The following is a 21,807-nucleotide window of genomic DNA, read 5'->3' as shown; positions in this document are numbered from 1 at the left end:
AGCATGTTTTCAAAAGTCTCTCTTCCTCCTCTTCCTCCTCCTCTTCCTCCTCCCGTATTTGGATGGTTGGATGTCGAGGCAAAGGAGCACCTGAACACACTGGCATGATGAAGAACACAGGGCTGAAGTGCATTCTGGGAAATGACCACTACAGAACCATGCAGCCGCACATTTGGTTAGCACAACGCACAACGCACACACACACACACACACACACGCTCCTGAACACCGTTTACAGAGACCCATTGAAACATTTCAAAATAAATGCACAAAAATAATAAGGAACCAAAAAACCCCCCAAAGATATAAAAAATAAAACTATGCGCGTGTGTACAATCATGATCAGTGCACGTGGACTGAGGGGGGGGGGGGGGGGGGGGGTTAAAGGTTAATGTCCCCACATGGAACAAGGAAATACAAGGACTTCCTTGCTTTGGAGCAGAATTTTACTTTAAAAAAAGCTTGACGGATTTGAACCAAAAACACAATGTGAACCTTTATTTGATTATTATTGTTATTTTCATTTGCTTCTGGAAGAGGGCGGAGCCTGAAAGGGAGGGTTAGACGGATTTAGACCTGGCAACCGGCCCGGCTGCTTAAAAGTGTGTGTGTGTGTGTGTGTGTGTGTGTGTGTGTGTGTGTGTGTGTGTGTGTGTGTGTGTGCAACAAGACATCTTTACTGTTCATTTGTTTCCTTCAAGGACAAGATGGACGGATCAATGTCAGTGAGGACATGAAGGACGCCTCCTAGTGGTCACCGTGAGGACATGAAGGACGCCTCCTAGTGGTCACCGTGAGGACATGAAGGACGCCTCCTAGTGGTCACCGTGAGGACATGAAGGACGCCTCCTAGTGGTCACCGTGAGGACATGAAGGACGCCTCCTAGTGGTCACCGTGAGGACATGAAGGACGCCTCCTAGTGGTCACCGTGCAGATCACCAGTACATAACTAATCATAACCCTGTTATTGATACAGCAGCTGATCTCTTATCAAATATTAAGAGACTCGTCCCTCCAATAAGGTGCAGTTCATAGTTCAACACACGTATTCATCTGCATTTCAGCATGCAAAGTAAATAAAAAGCTTTTATCCAAAACAGATCACCACTGTCTGGTGATCAAAGTGTCAAAGAGGAGAATAGACACCAAACTGAAGACGTCTCCTGCGGCTCTGAGACACAAAGAGAAGCTCGGTGGTCGCACAATGGCGAGCCTTCATGGTGATGTCATCGCTCAGAACTCGACCCGACCTCAGAGGCCGCTCTGTGTCTGTGTGTCTGTGTGTGTGTGTCTGTGTCTGTGTGTGTGTGTGAGAGTGTGTGTGTGTGTGTCTGGAATGAGTTATGAATAAAAGCCCAACAGAAAGAATATTCAAATAAAAAGCCCTCGTATCTGGAGTGGTTGAGTGTACACCCCCGTAATGTTGTTACGTTAAGGCAGCAAAGAAAAGATGATGTCATCAACATAACCGTGGAACACACACACACACACACACACACACACACACACGCCAAATTACAAGCTGCCAAGTGGAGGAAGTTGTGAAATAATAAAAAAGAAAAAAAAGTTAAATAGAAAAACAGATGCCAAAAACATGAATAAAAGAAGAAAAGACGCAAGGACTCAACCACAAAGTGCAAAAACTACAACAGAACGTCACCACGGGGACAGTCCCCCCCCCCCCTCCTCGTGTCCCTCAAACCCCCCCCCCCATCCGTTAATTCATCTCAGCTTCACTTTGGACGCGACGGATTGGAACATAAAGGTAGAAGAAAATTCTGCTATATATTCAGCCTTCGCTTGTTTCACGTTTGATTTTATCTCCTTTCTGCTCACGATCTTCCCTCCAATCAGGAAATAATATAAAAATATGAAAGCAAAACAACGCAGACTGGAAGCTGTTGAGCTTTATGAAAAGTGCTTGTTTTAATGTGTCGTGAGCTGCTGGAGATGCTCATCACCCGGTGACGATTCCCTGGTGGATTCACAGAGGAAGGCGGCCAGTCTGCTCGCTGCAGTCTGCTCGCCTGCATGGACCCGTCCCTCGTCCTGTCCCTCCGCTACCCGGAGACACCTGCGATCCGTCCGTCTGGCGTCTCCGAGGCGCCGCTCGCGACTTGCATCTTTATTTGATCCGTCTCAACATATGTGAGGCTGCGTCGCTCGAAGCCAACAATCTGTCCCGCAGGGCCAAACACACGCCTCTCTTCCGCCTCGTATGCACAACGTGATGAATGGGAGCTAACGAGCTAACGGAGGAGTCGGCTCTCACTGGGTAAACGTAGGTGGGACATCTGGCCCAGCAGACAGTTCTGATTGACTTTGGCAAAATTCTTAGATATTTCTCAACTTAGACAACTGCAATGAGTCTTCTTTGAAGAGCAGCGCCTCTGTTATCTCCCATCTACAGAATAAAACGTTTTTCAGATGGATTATTGATCATTTCTGGTACCAACACCGTTCCAATTTACAGGAAGTGCTGCTACGAGTGTTTGGCTCCTTTTCAGTCATAAAAGCACGGTCGAGTTAGCTAGCTCGCTACCTAGCGGGCCGCTAAATTGCTTTACACTTCATCCACAAACTGCGTAGGAAAGCACCGCTAACGTAGCACGCAAGCTAACGCAAAGCCCCAGTTGCTAAATGAGTTAAACGTACCAAGCGAAGCACGTTGCATCTCCACGTGGTAACGCTTCTGGGTCTCGGCTAAGACGGCACTCAGGGAACTCCTTTACGATCCATTCAGATAAAGACATTTGTATTTTTAGTTTTATGTTAGCAACACCCAGCTCTTTCGGTTGCGCGGTGACGCATTAAATCGGACCGCTGCACTTGGTGGAATGCGAGCGCCTCCTGAGAGGAGCGACAACATGTGTGCAGCCGGCTCCTATTTCAGGATATTCTCAGGACTTGTTGATTTGAGGCGTGTTGGCGGCGAGGAGCCAGAAGGAGCAGTTGTGATGAACCGAGACTCAGGCAACAGGGCGGGGGAACAGAGTCACGGGAGGGGGGGGGGGGTTCAACGACACACACACACACAGACACACACACAGCCACTCTGCAAGCAAAACAACAGATGGAAGGTGTGGGGGGGGGGGGGGCTCAGCACACACACACGTGTGCTGCAGGCGCCACACATGTGGTGAAGGTTAGCGTGTGTGTGTTGACTCTAGTGATTGTGATCTGTCAGAGGACGCCGGCTCCGATTATTAAAACGCTGACTCATCCCAGCGTCTCCTTTTCACGCTTTTAGACGCATAAATGAGATAAGTCGATGCTGATGCTTTCAGTAGCCTACGAAGTGAAGACTCTTCACCACTTCACCACAATACCTGAAAGGTAATAGAGGTTTCCAAGCAACCGTCGCCAAGAAACGCAGCCTCCGACCCATCAGCAGCGGCTCGCATTTACAGTTTTGGCATTTGACATTTCATTTATTTTGTGGTTTGAGCTCCAGCTGAATTGTTGAAAATAAAGTAAATCAATGAGTCATGGCATCCTCCAGGCTTGATTTGTTTTAGGAACGATAACCACAAAGACAACAGCAAGGTAAATGTCACCATCTGCCCAAGAGTCCTTGGCCAAGACGCCATGGCGACAGTGGCGAGGTTGTCACATCGATGGAGGACCCTCATAGTTTATATTTATTGCTACAGAGGCGTGAGGGGCTTCGTGGTTTCCTTCCCCCTCACCTCTGTTTTCATTGGCCCGCTGTCTCAGCCAATGACCTCACGCCGTTTGGGGATCTAAGAAAAATTCATCAAGAGACTCGTTTCCGCGGTGATGACGGGGGCTCGGGCGTCCTCATCTGGTCGCTGCGCACAGGCGCATAGCTACATGCAGATGTGCAGACACACGTACACTGCTGATGGCCAGATGTGCAGCAGGCGGAGAGTTCACACCCCGGAGATGAGAAGAGGATCATCTGGAGAAGCACAAACGTGGCGGCCTGAAGAAGAGTGTTGTTGACCATGAACAGCGTATAAGAAGTGGACGTAGTCACGGTCACCCGTTAAACAGGAAGTGGCAGGAAGTGACCATTTAAGGATTGAGAAGGACGTAGAGACGCTGAACATCATGCTGTGTGGAAGAAGACTTGAGATTGAGACCGTAAACTCAGGTTTACAACTTTTACCGAGGGAGTAAATCAAGAGAGAAGTAGTCATATTTCTATTGGACCAGAGGAGTTGCCCCCTGCTGGTCACTGCAAAGAATGCAGTTTAAAGACCACCGAAATCAACACCCAGAAGAAGATAAAACAACGTTACGTCAAACAACCCTTACTTTGGTTTCCATGGAAACTAACTTGTCTTTCCCCCGAGAAGTTTGAACTGTTAAAACAATAACGGCGCGCATCGGAGTCTCATCTGTCTCGGATGCTCTGAGGGACGAACACACACACACACACACACACACACACTTTCATCCATGCAACAACCGGACCCTCAGCAGAAACTCTGGGATGAACAAGGACGCCTCCTTTTCAGCTCCCTCAGCACTCTCCTTCCTCCCAAACCCCCCACTCGCAGCGCGAAGACACACAAACACAAGAGGCGGGGCTAAGAGTCAGTACACAAAACGAGTTCCATTCTGTTTGGCTCCCCAAGCTTAGTAGGGAAAGACAGAACCCCGCCCCCCCCCCCCCCCTTCGTCCTGAACATGGCGCTTCCTACCGGCCCGGCTGAAGAAAGACAGTGGAGGGGGGGGGGGGGTGACAATGAGACAGATAGTTAGGCTCCTCCTCCTCAAAGGGGAGGAGTTAGACAATGCATGATTTGTGTCTATCCAGTGGTTTTATCCTCGGTGGATGACAGTGTTCCCTTTTTAAGCTCCAAAATAATTTTCTTTAAAGAGATATTTCAGTCAGGTGGAGGCGATACGAGTACCAGTGGTCCGCGCTAGGTGCGTCAAGCCCCGCCTCCCCCCCAGCCCTTCGTCGGGCCGGTGCTGTAAGGGTTCTCCAGGAGGTAGCGGTACCTCTCCAGGTGCTCCAGCATGTACCTGGGGGCGTACATGTGCTCCTTGGGGTCCACGGGTGGGTACTCCTGCAGGGAGCCGTCAAACCAGCCCCCCGTCCGGATCAGTTCGCGGATGTAGTTGAGGTCGCGCTTGTCCTCGTAGTCGCCCCACCGGGGGAAGTCTCCGTTCTGGGCCGACACCAGCTTGAAGTAGATGCCGGCGGGCGAGAAGCACCAGGAGCAGTGCCACCCGGCGAAGTGGAAGGGACTCCCCACGGACCACTGCACCAGGATGTGGCCCGTGTCGTTCTCGTACTTGCGGAAGCCCGGCATGGTGTAGTACTCGCGCCGGCGGAGCTTGATGCCATCGCCCTCGTAGACGGCGCGGAGCATCCCCACCGTGCAGCCCGAGACCACCTCCAGGGAGCCGAACTGCTTCCAGAAGAACCCGTACAGCGACTGCAAGAAGAGAGACAGTGTGACTGAGGGGGGGGGGGGGTTAAAAGGACAGACGCTGTTCTAAGTCTAACACTCATCATCTCTCCACCAAAGATTGAGACTTAGACCCTTCGTGTCCTACACTCCTTGGTGGAAGACGGGTTTACATGAAACCAACGGGGACCAGTCCCACGAGGCTCCTCGCCGCTACCTTGCGCATGTGGATGGCGAAGGGCTCCGTCCAGCCGTCGAACAGCTTGAGGAAGAGGAGGCCCTCGTGCGCCGGGATCTCGTCGGCGTCGTTGATGACGAAGACGTCGTCGGGCCGCAGGCCGGCCACCCGGGGCAGGCCGTTGTGCGTCAGGTAGGTGCGCAGGTAGTCGTCGGCGATCCAGCCGTCCTGCCGGCCGCCCTCCGGGAAGTGGTCGAGGAACACGTAGAGGATCTTGTGACGGACGTAGTCGTAGGTTCCGTTGAGGAGGAGCCGCAGGAAACTGGGGGGGAAGGAAATGTCAGTTAGCGGCTTCCGGTCGGGACATCACATGCTTTATGATGTCTTTGGATACAGTTCGGCGGAGGGAGAGGAGGAGCTAGAAGGAGGCGCAGGTTGAGCAGGTTGAACAGATATGAGGAGTCGTTGTGACACGAAGCAGTGCAGAAGATTTAGCACGAGATAGTGTGAAGACATGACACCTGACACCAGTCTCATGTGTGAGACAGGACGGGAGGGTCAGCGAGACAGAACCAACTGAGCAGAATGAGCCAGTTGGTCCGGCATCAACACAGCAGATAGAAGGAGAACAGACACACAATGAGGGAGCCAGAATAGAGTCAACACAGCAGATGGGGGGTCTGGAGAAGGACAGGAGGACAACAGGAGGAGAGGGACCTGGTCAGGGTTGAAGGGTGTGTGTCTACTTAGATGTTCATACGCACAGTGCTTTCATGGGTCTCACCTCAGAGGCCTCCTCTCCCCGTAGGCGGTGAAGTTGGACTCACAGACGAGGAAGACGTCCACGGCCTGAGCGAGCTCGTGGAAGCGCACGTGCAGCAGGTCGAACTCGTGGTTGATGTTGATGGCGTTGACGACCCGCCGCGGCGTCTCCCGGGGGGTCAGCCGCTCCTTGGTGGGCAGGTTGGAGTGGTACACCATGGTGGGCACGCCGCAGTACGGCCCGTGCCAACCCGGCCGGCACACGCACTTCACCAGCCGCCTGCCGCCTCCGCCCCCCCCCCTGTTCCTGGCCTTGGCCTTGGGGGTGACGGAGGACTGCTGCTGGACCTGCAGGGGCTTCCTCTGTGCGGCCGAGCCCCCCAACTTCCCCGAGTACTCCCTCTGCTCCTTCTGGGCGGCCACCTCCGTCCCCCGCCTGAAGCAGAGGGCCCCCGCTTTGGTCCGCACAAAGTACGGCGTCCTGTCGTCTTGGAGGGGGTGCAAGCGGGTGTGGAGGTCCCCCATGGACTCCACGCTGTCGGACGACGGGTCGCTGCGTGCGCCCCCCCCCAACGGGACCTCGGGCCCCCCAGGCTGGGCCAGGTTCCGAGGCTTCAGGCGGTCTTCGGGTCTTTCCTGAAAAGAGACGAAGGACAAAACTTGATTTATAATATATAACGTGACACATTATAAAAGAATCAGAGAGACGGTTTTCCACCCACCTCAACCGGAGCGCCCCCCTGCTGGCTCTCCTCCGGTTTCTCCCAAGGGTGAGGAGGCGCCGGCTCCTCCCTCAACCTCACCTCCATCCCGTCTCCGTCTCCAATGATGCCCCCCCCGTTCCTGAGACCCGTCTCCCCTCCTCCGCCCTCGCTGCCCGCCACCCGACCTTTGGTGTCCAACGGACGGAGTAGGACGGGCAGAGGAGGGGCCTCTTCGGGGGAGGCGGGGCTGAGCGGCGTGGCGCCCACCCCCCTCTCCCTCCAGAAGAAGCCGGAGACCATGATGAAGGACTTGATGTTGGGGTAGGGGGCGGAGAGCTCCCGCAGCAGGGACACGTAGTGCAGGGCCTTGTAGTAGTGGAGGAAGGAGATGACGCACAGGCCCACCGTGCACAGCAGGAACACCCGGTGCCGCCGCATTTTCATCCTGGGGAGGGAAGAGACGTCAGAGAAGAACCTTCAAGCCCCTCCCGACCCGACCACGCAGACCTCGAGGTCGCTGAACCACAGAAGAAGACAGAAGACCCGCCCCTGCTGCTCGACTTCGGTCCAGAGAGGAAGAAGAAGGCCTCAGTCAGCTGTGAACCTGGCCCTCAGAGTGTGACCATGTGACCGGGTGACCATGTGACCAGGTGAGTGATCACCTGTCTTTTATATTTATTTTACAGCAGGTGTTTGATATTCAACAACAGATTGAACTCCTCACCAAACCAGAGACGCCACAGAGAGAGGGCGGCTCTCTCTCCCACTGTGGGAGGAGATGGTGAGGCGCTGCACACAAAGACTCTGGAGGGTTTAGAGGAGGCCGGAATGAACGCAGACCAAACATTTGGTTTGGAGGCCGATCAGAGATCTAAGCAAGCACAGGATGGAGAGGAGGAGGAAGAGGAGGAGCAGGAGGAAGAGAAAGAGGAAGTGGGGGAAGAGACCAGCTCCTCCTCCACAGAGGGACAGATTCTTGGTCTCTGGGTCAGACTTGAGGAGAAAGCCAGCGTGGAAAGTGGGTTTCAATAATGCAGAAACCGTGGGGGGGGGCTGTGATTCAGTGTGTGTGTGTCTGTGTGTGTGATTCAGTGTGTGTGTGTGCTCATGGAGGTGGGAGGGAGTGAACCTCATCTATATTTCAGCTCTGCAGCGCTCCGTGAGGTCTCCCTCTCGAGGGACAAGTGTTCCTCGGCCCATTACACGCCCCCCCCCCCCCCCATCCAAAGCCCCCCGAGCATTTAAAGGGTTTTAAAGCCCCCCCATCCAGGTAGAATGTATATATATAAATATATAATCAATATAATATCAATCCCACTGGTTTGCATCCACAGTAAATACATTACAAATCTAACAAATAAATGACAGATGAACTATCAAATAACCTTCCATAACTTACTACTACGACTGGGGAGGGAGACGCCGTCTCATGTGACTTCATCTTCCTCCTCCTCCTCCACGAAAGGAGAAACCTCTGAGATGGTAGAAATACTGTGGGACGGTTGCGTTCTAACAAGTGAAGAATAGAGAAGCGAGAACTCTCTTCACAGTCTGACGCTCTCCACCTGGTTCAGAGCTTTCACCGTGTCAATAGCTGGTGTTTCACGTGCAGCGAGCCGTGCAGGCCGGGGTCACATGGGGTCACACGGGGTCACATGGAGCCCACTGACACTCTCCCATCGTCCGAGCGGAAACAGGAAGCCGTCAGAAGGCCCACTTTAAACCTCCTGGTCTTACATTAGTCAGCAGGCCGGCGCCTCGGACAGGAAGCCAAGACGCTTCAAGCATCCAAACATTCACTTTCACAACTCTTAACTTGACCTGGACAACGGGGGGGTGGGGGGGGGGGGGTCGCCTCACCGACCGGTTTTAATTATGAATTAAAAGAGGAGAGAGAGAGCGATTAGAGATGGGAATGTAAAAAAGAAATAGCTGTAGGCTGCAGGATTAGAACGAGGGAGGGAGGGAGAGAGAGGGAGGGAGGGGGAGGGATGGGGGGAGGGAGAGAGAGAGGGAAAGGGAGGAAAGGAACCAGAAGCCGAGATCACAGAGCCGGATGGGAGGGGATCAAATATTTGGTTTACAAACACTTTGCTGCTGAGGCTTCACACGTCGAGGTGATTCAGAGGACACGATGTTTGTTGATGTCACCAGAGAGAAATGACCATCACACGTGTGTCTGTCGGCTGCCTCATTCGTCCATAGAGGGAAAATAATTATTATATCATTAATAATAATTAATTTGTGGACTTAAGAACCAGCTTCATTGGACCCGTGGTAAAGGCTTGAATTCTGGGACTTCTGCTCTCGCCATCTTGTTTTTGCAACCAGTGAACAGGAAGTTACCACATGAGGACTGAGAGGACCAGAGACCAGCATACGTCTCTATTAGAGACCTAGAGACCCAGTGGAGACAGTAGTAGTGGATCACATGCAGGGACAAGCCCCCCCCATACTGCAAGTTCCGCACCTCGCCCAACCCGGGAGCAGGTCCAGACCTGCCTCCCCCCCCACACACACACACCCTTTCCCAGGCCTTGGTTCTGCAGGGAAGGCTCTCGCTCTGCGCTCCGTTTCTCTCACGTGGGACCTGACATTTAGGAAGTTCATTCTAGCGCCGCCTTCAGAGAAAATAGCAGAAGGAAGTAAAGCAGCTCTGCAATAAGAAACTCTTAGTGTGAAACTCTTAAAGCCGATCTACGCTACCGTTTATTTTTTACCTTACCGGATCTGGGTCTGAGGCTCTGAGGCGACCATCACTCACCTGTCAGGAGTGGGATGAACTTCCTGAGTGGTCTCTAAACGCTCCAAGGTCCTCGAGAGACCAGGAGGTGGTGAACGAAGCTCTAACGAGGGCGCAGCCTGACTGCTGACACACACACACACACACACACACAGTCACAAGTGGCGCACCAGCATGTCCATTCCCCAGAGAGTTAGGTAAATAACCCAGGGCTGTCCCCCTCCCCCCTCCCTCCCTCGCTGACACGCTTGTCTGCTCTTCGTCTTCCTCTAAACTGAAAAGGAGGAAGTTCTCCTCTTGCGGCTCCGCCAACTTTTTACTTATTAACTTTTCTCCTGCAGAAGAAAGTGAACACGGGAATGGGAACATGCCGAGAACACGCCGAGAACATGATGAGACCACGATGAGAACACGCCGAGAACATGATAAGACCACGATGGGAACATGATGAGAACATGATGAGAACACGCCGAGAACATGATGAGACCACGATGGGAACATGATGAGAACATGATGAGAACACGCCGAGAACATGATGAGACCACGATGGGAACATGATGAGAACATGATGAGAACACGCCGAGAACATGATGAGACCACGATGAGAACACGATGGGAACATGATGAGAACATGATGGGAACACGATGGGAACACGATGGTAACACGATGAGAACACAATGAGAACATGATGAGAACACGCCGAGAACATGATGAGACCACGATGAGAACATGATGAGAACATGATGAGAACACGCCGAGAACATGATGAGACCACGATGGGAACATGATGAGAACATGATGAGAACACGCCGAGAACATGATGAGACCACGATGAGAACACGATGGGAACATGATGAGAACATGATGGGAACACGATGGGAACACGATGGTAACACGATGAGAACACAATGAGAACATGATGAGAACACAATGAGAACATGATGAGAACACGATGAGAACATGATGGGAACATGATGAGAACATGATGAGAACATGATGGGAACACGATGAGAACACGATGAGAACACGATGGTAACACGATGAGAACACGCCGAGAACATGATGAGACCACGATGAGAACATGATGGGAACATGATGAGAACACGCCGAGAACATGATGAGACCACGATGAGAACACGATGGGAACATGATGAGAACATGATGGGAACACGATGGGAACACGATGGTAACACGATGAGAACACAATGAGAACATGATGAGAACACAATGAGAACATGATGAGAACACGATGAGAACATGATGGGAACATGATGAGAACATGATGAGAACATGATGGGAACACGATGAGAACACGATGAGAACACGATGGTAACACGATGAGAACACAATGAGAACATGATGAGAACACGATGAGAACATGATGGGAACATGATGAGAACATGATGAGAACATGATGGGAACACGATGAGAACACGATGAGAACACGATGGGAACACGAGGAGAACATGATGGGAACATGATGAGAAGGTAGCGAGAGCACCATCGTAGAAGGTGGCGAGCTGCCTCTTGGGCTCAGTGAGATACTTCCATCTGGTTCCTGCACCAGGTTGTCTGTTGTCCATTACCTTCTGCCGTCATGCACCAAGCCAACTCAATTGCATGTGTGTCTGATATATCACGGCAATAAAGGAGTCCTGACAGTAGTGTGGCCTCTGAATGAGGCTGGAATGTAAAACGTTGAGATATTTGTGTAGATTTTCACTTTGAAACATGAGACAAACGAGCAGGGTGGTTCCACAGGGAGAGAGTGTCCAACCAGACTCGTCTTCGTCTCGTTGATGAACAACGAAGAAATGACAAAGCCAGGTCGTGACAATTGGGATCTCAAGAACAAATGTGCCAAGACCCCGTAGTTTGCACCCAGAAAAAGCACAGACGAAAGGAAATACATGAATTTAAGACAGACCATTGTTTGTTTTTAATCAAACTTCAAGTAATCAATCAAAACAACCTGAGACGAGGAAATACCTGGAAAGGTTCTCCTCTAGCAAACCAAATTTGCAGAGTAAAATGTTTATGTTTCAATCAACCGACTGTAGGGGTTAGGGGTTAGGGTTTAGGATTTAGGGTTTAGGGTTTAGGGTTTAGGGTTAGCGAGGTCCTTGTGAACCCAGTGAGTGTTCTGCTGGAGAAGGTCAACACGTCACGGTCGGGTGTGCGGTGACCAGCGAGTGAAACAACGCCAACGAAGCTTCCCGTTAAAACGGACAAAGAGAGTCTTGAACCCAAAACCAGAACAACAGATTCCTGAATTAAGCAGAAGCTGAACATCGATGAAGTGGATCACTGAGGAGCACAACCGGCCTCTTGTCTTCTTCTCACTAAATGCTGCATTATGTCGCTGAGAAAGAGTAGTGAGACTCACACACACTTCCTGTTTCACATCAGCGCTTTCTGCTTCTGAATGTGTGGTCATAAGCAACTGCTGTTGAATAGAAAGAGCAGCTTTCATTCAGTCTCTTTGTCAGCTCAATGCGCCAAAATAAAAGCACAGAGGACACCGCCGATTTCTATTGTAAACTGTGAAGTAAATGCTTCTTGTGTTAAAGCGTCATTTTGTGTAGTGACCAGCAGGGGGCGACTCCTCTGCTCCCATAGACGTCTATGAGGAAATGACTCTACTTCTGTGTAGTGACCAGCAGGGGGCGACTCCTCTGCTCCCATAGACGTCTATGAGGAAATGACTCTACTTCTGTGTAGTGACCAGCAGGGGGCGACTCCTCTGCTCCCATAGACGTCTATGAGGAAATGACTACTTCTGTGTAGTGACCAGCAGGGGGCGACTCCTCTGCTCCCATAGACGTCTATGAGGAAATGACTCTACTTCTGTGTAGTGACCAGCAGGGGGCGACTCCTCTGCTCCCATAGACGTCTATGAGGAAATGACTCTACTTCTGTGTAGTGACCAGCAGGGGGCGACTCCTCTGCTCCCGTAGACGTCTATGAGAAAATGACTACTTCTGTGTAGTGACCAGCAGGGGGCGACTCCTCTGCTCCCATAGACGTCTATGAGGAAATGACTCTACTTCTGTGTAGTGACCAGCAGGGGGCGACTCCTCTGCTCCCATAGACGTCTATTAGGAAATGACTCTACTTCTGTGTAGTGACCAGCAGGGGGCGACTCCTCTGCTCCCATAGACGTCTATGAGAAAATGACTACTTCTGTGTAGTGACCAGCAGGGGGCGACTCCTCTGCTCCCATAGACGTCTATGAGGAAATGACTCTACTTCTGTGTAGTGACCAGCAGGGGGCGACTCCTCTGCTCCCATAGACGTCTATGAGGAAATGACTCTACTTCTGTGTAGTAACCAGCAGGGGGCGACTCCTCTGCTCCCATAGACGTCTATGAGGAAATGACTCTACTTCTGTGTAGTGACCAGCAGGGGGCAACTCCTCTGCTCCCATAGACGTCTATGAGGAAATGACTCTACCTTTCTCTGTCCTCCTCAGTCCAAATATGGCTACTTCCTGTTTACTGGATGTGAAAGAAAAAACTAGCTGACAATTTCATGACACCTTTCACTTGTTTTCTACACTCTGTGATTTGGACTGAGCAGTGATGTCACCATGGTTCCTCATACTCAACGCAACGCAGCCTCAAAGACCTCAGCAGCGTCTCCAGCTCACATACGACAACTTGTATGATTGAGTCAAAGCAAAAAGAAACAGCTGTACAGAAAAAACAACCTTCCATCACAAACAAAGCAAGGAGGTAGACGGGGCACGCGGGGGGGGGGGTCCACGACACGCTGCGCGTTATGGTATGACGGGCTGAGCCGCCTCTGTTGGCTTGTGTTGGCGCCGCCAGTGAGAAGCCGCTCCAGGAGCGCCTCACGTGCGAGCGAGCTCAGTGGGGGGGCCTGACCTGGGGGGGCCTGACCCCTACAAGGCATGGACCAGACTACGGCTGACCACCAATAGAGCCCAATAAGGAGAAGCCTTTTTCTCTACCTTAAACATATCCAGTGTCAGACGTCTCTGTGAGGCCAAGGGAGGCGTTGAGCTTAATGCTAACAGGCGCGCAACGACAATGCTAACATGCCGATGTTGAGAAGGTGCCACGTTAGCTTTTAGCGCGTTAATGTTTGATAATTAGCGTTAAGTACAGTCATCAAAATGAAGTTATTCATTCATAAGGACCACGTGCTTTGTGTCTTGCTTGACTGCTTGCGTCCGGTGGTTGCCTGGCAACAAAAGTAAAAATAGGACAACTGCATTAAAACACTGATGGGTTCTATTCACCTGACAACAGACAACAATACTGCTGTTTGTACACTGTGTGTGTGTGAGTGTGTGTGTGTGTTAGCATTGGCTCGCCAGGCCGTTTCCAAGGTAGTGCTGTGAGAACACAATGAAAGCCATTCAACAGCCAGAATAGTGCTGCATCACACACACACACACACACACACACACACACACACACGCTCGGAGCCCACTATCTTCGGGTGTGATGTTCTTTACAAAATAAAAGCCCGGCTCCTGAAACACAACTAAAAGAACTCAAACATTTCTTTAGTGTAGAACGACGACACTGTGAAAATGACAAATCATTCAAAACAAGAACAACTTTTCCTTGATTATTTATTGAATTGAAATCTGTGCGTCAAATGTAGTCCTCAAGTTTAAAACGTGGAAGCTCTACAAGCTTTTAGTGTTAAACTCTGTTTTTACATCCTCTGCTCACCATGCTGAGGTCAAAGATTTAATGTCACCATGAATCAATCATCAACATTAATGTTCTGTTGATTCTATCCACATTTCTGATGAAATATAAGTTTGTGTTTGTTGTGTCGGAGGCCTGGACACGCGGTGTGTTTGAGGCCCGACGTAAAGAGGAGGTTTTGATCGCATTTTAAACTTTCTGCCGGCGATAAACGGAGCCGTAAAGGTCAACGCGGCTCGACTCCCGACCGACAAGCACGACAGGCTTTGAACGTTTTGTTTCCGTGACGAAGGGACTTTACTTTGACGGGATGACCTCCGATGCGCCCGAGGTGGATGCTGCATTCAGGTGCCATCAGACTGTGGGGGACGTGGATGGGACGTAAAAGGTTTACTGGACCGGGATGAAGGTGGCGGATTTTCATTCAACCTGTGAGCAGATGTCTCCATCGGCCTCTAGCAAAACTAGCAAATGTTAGCATGCTATCGCGCTAAGCGACGAGCTAAACCTCAGCATGGTAGCGTTGCCACTGTGAGCTAGCAGGCGTTAGCATCACAAAGCTGCACATGATAAATCTATTAAACAGCAAAGTATTCATTCATATTAAATTCCCTTTATGAGCAGGTGATGATTCACAGAGTCCAAAGTTGCTTTTTTATTGAAGCAGCCTTGTGACCCGTGATTAAGGAACAGATCTGGAACAGCATCGAGTTTACTGACAACATGGATAGTGTACATAGAGGTGTGTGAAATCTGGGTCAACATGGGACCACACCCTACACATTAACTGTGTGTCTGTGTGTGTGTGTGTGAGATCGACATGCACAGACGCAGAAGAAAACGTTTGTCTAAAAGTTGTCACATGACCCTTAGTGACTAGGAGACTAGGAAGAGAGCGAGCAGGAAGAGGAAGTTTGTGCATAGATTTTAAATCTATAATCCCTCTATCAGCTGGAGAGAGAAGACCAGCAAATGTGACTGAAAGATGAGTGTAAAAATAGCACCTCCCCCCCCTCACCCCCCCACAGACAGAACATCAGACACAGCTTAGCTGGGAACCAGGCGATTCACACACACGGTTTACAGACTAAATCCAATCCAACACACGCCTGTTTATCAGCAGGTGACCTGGTGACTGCAGAGCCCCCATTGGACAGAAGCCCCGCCCACAGCAACGGCTCCGGTTCCCTCACCTGCAGAAGAAAGCCATCAGACCCGTAGCTTCCCTTCTGATGCGTCCCGGTGGCGCTGAACGTAGCTGCTGCCTCCCCAGCTGAGGTGGAAAGGTGCTGAATGGGAGCAGGGCTGAGCCTGCATACCACACACCGGGCGCGCCCCCGTCCTTATTGCAACAGAACCCCGCCCCCAGAGAGAAGAAGATGCATCGCGCGGGTCTGACAGCTACAGAAACCGCTCCACACAGAGGAAACCAGCAGGTCCTCACATCTGTGGAGACAAACAGCTGGACACGCACGACTCTGCCTTTGAGCACACGTGTTCCTCCAGAACCGTCACACAGCGTCTTGGATCTGAGCTGATGTGGACCGACAGAACCAGAATCCTAGAAGAGCCGCGTCCCGGGCCGGAGGAACCGCACACAGGCACCAAGGATGGACATTAGCCCCCCCCCCACCAGCCCAATGCGGCTGGTTTTGTGTTGTGGTGATATATACAAACTGTTTGACCCGCACACTTTAGCGGCGCCGCACCTTCAGAAGAAATGTGGCGTTACATCGCGGGCGTTAAGAGGTGCGCTGATAAAACATCTCAGGAGGAGCCAGAGGACAAAGAGGCCAAAGTTAACAAACGTGTTTTTAAACGATGAGAAAAGCAGACGACGGGGAGTCCTGTGATTGGTTCCTTTACGAGGAGACGGATCCGATAACGTGCTGCTCTGCAGGTCGTCAACACGCTTGACAAGATGACAGAACTAATCGTTTCATTGTTGGGACTAAAAACCTAAAACTGGAAGCATAAAAGACCCCGAATGGTCCACATGTATGGATATTTAGCCAGGCTCTCCTCTCACACTGGTACCGCTTCGGGTTCTGATTCTGATGAGCAGGAGTCACTTGGACTGGGAGTGAATGGGTGGAGGAATGAATCCTACTCATGTAAATCAGTTTGTGTGTATAAGAGAGAAAGAGAAAGTGCTTCATTGAGACTTGAGATTAAATAAACTGCTTCAGTACTGTAGAACGTGTAGTAATACTTTTCACATGCAGGTACACATTGTCCGTTAAAACAGTAAAGCGTCGGTTAAAAACAGTAAAGTGTCAGTTAAAAACAGTAAAGTGTCGGTTAAAAACAGTAAAGTGTCGGTTAAAAACAGTAAAGTGTCAGTTAAAAACAGTAAAGTGTCAGTTAAAAACAGTAAAGTGTCGGTTAAAAACAGTAAAGTGTCGGTTAAAAACAGTAAAGTGTCGGTTAAAAACAGTAAAGTGTCAGTTAAAAACAGTAAAGTGTCGGTTAAAAACAGTAAAGTGTCGGTTAAAAACAGTAAAGTGTCAGTTAAAAACAGTAAAGTGTCAGTTAAAAACAGTAAAGTGTCGGTTAAAAACAGTAAAGTGTCGGTTAAAAACAGTAAAGTGTCGGTTAAAAACAGTAAAGTGTCAGTTAAAAACAGTAAAGTGTCAGTTAAAAACAGTAAAGTGTCGGTTAAAAACAGTAAAGTGTCGGTTAAAAACAGTAAAGTGTCGGTTAAAAACAGTAAAGTGTCGGTTAAAAACAGTAAAGTGTCGGTTAAAAACAGTAAAGTGTCGGTTAAAAACAGTAAAGTGTCAGTTAAAAACAGTAAAGTGTCGGTTAAAAACAGTAAAGTGTCGGTTAAAAACAGTAAAGTGTCAGTTAAAAACAGTAAAGTGTCAGTTAAAAACAGTAAAGTGTCGGTTAAAAACAGTAAAGCGTTGGTTAAAAACAGTAAAGTGTCAGTTAAAAACAGTAAAGTGTCAGTTAAAAACAGTAAAGTGTCGGTTAAAAACAGTAAAGCGTTGGTTAAAAACAGTAAAGTGTCGGTTAAAAACAGTAAAGTGTCAGTTAAAAACAGTAAAGTGACAGTTAAAAACAGTAAAGTGTCGGTTAAAAACAGTAAAGCGTCGGTTAAAAACAGTAAAGTGACAGTTAAAAACAGTAAAGTGACAGTTAAAAACAGTAAAGTGTCGGTTAAAAACAGTAAAGCGTCGGTTAAAAACAGTAAAGTGTCGGTTAAAAACAGTAAAGTGTCGGTTTAAAACACTTTGGGGAAACCTGTTGGGGAGACACACACGTACAGACACACAAAAAGACACACACACTCACAGCTGTAATCGTGGGTGGATCATGAGACAATGGGCCTCTGTTCAAAGACATGGAAAAAGCCCCATAAGACACGGAGATGCGTTTCTTTGAAGTCGTTATTAATCAGTTTGCATCTTTGGAGTCATTTTGTGTGTCTTTGTAGTAATAGTTGTGTATTGTCTGTGTTTCTGCGTGTGTTTGGCGTAGTTTTGTGTCCCTTGGAGGACGTGTGGGTGATGGGGTCATGGAGTAGTGTAACGTGCTGCCTCATGTCCCGTGTGGACGTGTCCCTGAGCAGGACACCTGTCCCCTGACTGCTCCCCCAGGCACAATGTGACACGTGGTTATAATGCAAAGTGGCTTTGGATAAAAGCTTCAGCTAAAGGACATGTGATGGAATATGTCTCTTGGTAGTGATTCAGAAGGTCTTTATGGTCTCTACATTTTTGTGGTCAAGTTGTGTCTCTTTGTGGTGATTATTTGTCTCTTTGTGGTGATTATTTGTCTCCTTGTTGACCGACTAGTTAAACAAACTCAGGTGACTGATCCTCAGTCGCCTTCTAACCCTCCTGGAGAAACATCTGCTTCCAACTTCTTCAACGATGATCTAACAAACATCTACATGAATAACTACGTGCCGACGGTCACCAGCAACCATGTTCATTAGTCAACATTAACCAGTAAACAGTGTTTACCAATAAACCCCATTAACCAGTAAACAGTGTTTACCAATAAACCCCATTAACCAGTAAACAGTGTTTACCAATAAACCCCATTAACCAGTAAACAACACTCACCAGTTGCTCTGCAGTGGTTTAAAGGCTTGTTGACTCTTCCTCATGTTTTTATCTCCCTGTAATGAATGTGTGTCCAGATGTCTACACACACACACACACACACACACACACACACACACACACACACACACACACACACACACACACACACACACACACACACACACACACACACACACACACACACACACACGGCTTGTCTCCCAGCATCAGTGTGAAGTGAAAAGGCCTGCCCCCCCCCCCATGAGACATGCTCTTTTCTGATGTTGTTGTTGTGTTGCCGGGGCTCTGGGAGTCGGGGTAGGGGGGGGGGGAACCGCAGAGAACTGGAGCATCTGCAGCAAAACACAATAAGGTGTGTACTTCCTGCCCCCCCCCCCCCCCCCCCCACACACACACACACACACACACACACACACACACACACACACACTATGTGTCCAGATGAAGTCAGAACCAATTGAATCCTGCTGCCTTTTTCTTTCTTTACATGGAATGAAGAGCTTCTGGACCTTCAAACACCTCCCTGACCTCCAGAGACACAACAACAACAACAACACAACAACAACACAACAAGGTGTCAAAGTGCTCAGTCCGCATATCTGGGATCAGCTGATTCTGTCTCATGGGTCAGAACCATGAGACGAGACGAGCCATCTTCAGGGAGACACCTTCTCCAGCCCCACGACACACGCACACACTTACGCATCCCCCCCCCCCCCCCCCACCACACACACACAGACTACATGCACACAACCCATTGCATTGCAGGGTTGAACTATACGTACAGTGGGCTTCAGGTCACAGGCCTTGCTGCTGCCCCCCCCCAACACCCCGGAATAAAACACACACACACGCGCGCGCGCGCACGGGGCGTCTCGTCTTACCCATCTGAGCTCGGGTCGGATGTCGTTCACAGCTTCATGGTGGATGAGAGTCTCTCTGCAGGCTTTCCGCTGCAGATGCCGCTATGCCATCCCGGGCCCCCCCCCCTCCACCAACAACCCCCCCCTTATGCTCCGGTCTCACTCATCCACCGATCGGTCGCTAGATGACGGTCCCGGAGCCGCAAAAACAAAAACCCGGATGAGCCGAGCGGCGCAGGGAGGATGGAGGATGGAGAGATGGGGGGGGGGTGTAGGTGGGGGTGGGAATCGCCGCTCTCTGCCGCCCTGTTCGCCGTTTTTCTGTCGTGTTTACGACCCCCCCTCTCTCTCGCTTTCTTCTGGCCTCACCCGGTGTGAGGCCTTTTCCGCTTGCAAGACAAACAACGCGCCCCCCCCCCCTCTTTCCGGTACCTCCGTTACTTCTTCTTCATCATCATCATCATCCTCCCTCGCGTCCCTTTCGATCTGCGATCAGACGTGCACGGAGGAGGTGGAGACCAGCCCTGTGCATGCGTGCGGGGGGGTGAGCAAGTGAAAGAAAAGGAGCAGAGCTCCTCCTCGTTATGCTGCTGGGGGGGAAGGGGAGGGGCTTCACTGAGAGGGGAGGCGGAAGGGTCGGGGGAGGGGGAACGGGGGGGGGGGCGGTGTGCTATAATCATAATGAAAGTTGCTTTCTAAATTGTAAAAACAAGTTCTGTGAAAATGAAAAAAGAATAACTCATAACCGAATGCGTGTGACGTCAGCAGCGCCCCCGTGAGGTCGGCGTGGAGGACAGACACGTGGGCAGAATACAGCGCTGGGATTGGTGCAGACGGAAAAAGGCCCATGAGACACGGAGATGCGTTTCTTTGAAGTCGTTATTAATCAGTTTGCATCTTTGGAGTCATTTTGTGTGTCTTTGTAGTAATAGTTGTGTATTGTCTGTGTTTCTGCGTGTGTTTGGCGTAGTTTTGTGTCCCTTGGAGGACGTGTGGGTGATGGGGTCATGATGATGATATGGGGTCATCGTTTATTTATTTTAATTTCCTCCTCCTCGTGGATCGAACATGACAGAAAGGAAATGAATGTTATGTCGTTTATTCCCACTGAACCTCATCACGTGACTTTATTTACTCTCCATTTGATTAACAGATGAAAATAGAATCAGCCTTTTAATGTCTGCTCTGAGACGACCTTTGACCCCCAATAAAAGGTCGCGACTCAGCGCTGCACTCAAAATTACTCCATTGACTTACATCGAGAATTAGGCCGTTTCTCAATACGTTCTGGACGAGAACGGTCATAATACCCGGATGTGGCTCGCCCCGCCCATTTTACCGGGCATGCATCGGAGCAGGCTCGTCTGTTCTTGTGAGAGACAAATATCCCAGAATGCATTTCACCTCAGCAACAGGCAACAACGACAGAGGAAAATAAACACAACTTTATGTCGAAGTTTATAAATACAACTTTTTTAAAGTAACGTAATGTAATTTTCTGACTGAATAGTAAAATGTTTAAGTCAAAAACTAAAATAAAAACGTATTAGCAAGACCAGCTGACGTGGTGACGTCATCAAGTCAGCTGCTGTTCCAACTGCGGAAATGACCGTTCTCCGTTCTCCCGAACCTGCGAGTCAGGACTCCCGAGTCTGTCTCCCGAGTCTGTCTCCCGAGTCTGTCTCCCGAGTCCGTTCTCGCCGTCTCAGGTATTGAGAAACGGCCTCGGACTTGAGAATTGGATCAGTACTCGGGCTGCGACTGATGACGTTTCACGAGTCCACGAGAACAAAAGTCCACACAAGAACGCATATTGAGAAACGGCCTTAGACTCTTGTAGCCATGACAACATCCACATGACGTCATCTTTGTGCCGTCGACTTGAAGATGGAGAAACACGTGATTCGGGTATTCGGCCGCTGAGGAGGACGCTCAAAGGTAGCCTCCTTACCTCCTTTCCTCACCACTTCTCCTTGACCTCTGAAAATATCACAGGGTCAAGGAGAGTTCACGACGGGCTGCTGTGACTTCTGTAGTATTTTGAATAGATAAATATATACATACAGGACCAGAGGCTTTCTCTGATCTTTGCCTTTTATTCTGAAGATACATTATATTGACGTGTATTCATTATTGTGGATGAACATTGAAGTGAACAGAAGAGCCTTAGTGGACCTTTCTTCTGAACGGATGAGGTAACGGAGATATTGATTATGTGTGTGAACCTTCCTACAAAGTCAATAGAAGGCACTTTTCCAGAAGTAGGAAACCAGCAAAGGAGCCGTTTGGAACGCACCCCGCATGTCTGCTTTAATGGGAATTCTTTTCCCCTCAATTATTACTTTTCTAATCAGTTTCCTGATTGAGCCAATTAGCGTTTCATACGTTCATTTAGGCTGGATGGAGA

At 49.8% G+C, this 21,807-nt stretch overlaps 1 protein-coding gene across 2 annotated transcripts; it reads right to left on the bottom strand.

The window, feature by feature from the left end:
- Positions 1-4,645: 4,645 nt before the first annotated feature.
- On the bottom strand, positions 4,646-19,968 carry mgat3b (beta-1,4-mannosyl-glycoprotein 4-beta-N-acetylglucosaminyltransferase b). Of its 2 annotated transcripts, none has more exons than XM_037471961.2 (5): positions 19,422-19,968; positions 7,051-7,477; positions 6,351-6,964; positions 5,606-5,888; positions 4,646-5,415 (listed from the first exon to the last, which is right to left on the bottom strand). In XM_037471961.2, the coding sequence occupies exons 2-5, from the start codon at positions 7,474-7,476 to the stop codon at positions 4,906-4,908; spliced, it is 1,833 nt and encodes a 610-aa protein (XP_037327858.2). In that variant the 5' UTR covers position 7,477; positions 19,422-19,968; the 3' UTR covers positions 4,646-4,905. The 2 variants fall into 2 exon arrangements, with proteins under 2 accessions (XP_037327858.2, XP_037327857.2); XM_037471960.2 differs by lacking the exon at positions 19,422-19,968 and adding an exon at positions 15,655-15,954.
- Positions 19,969-21,807: the final 1,839 nt, after the last annotated feature.

This window comes from Pungitius pungitius, chromosome 9, assembly GCF_949316345.1.
Source record: "Pungitius pungitius chromosome 9, fPunPun2.1, whole genome shotgun sequence".
Taxonomy (NCBI): Eukaryota; Metazoa; Chordata; class Actinopteri; order Perciformes; family Gasterosteidae; genus Pungitius; species Pungitius pungitius.
The sequence above is the reverse complement of the archived record's forward strand: the minus strand, read 5'-3'. Positions and strand labels throughout refer to the sequence as shown.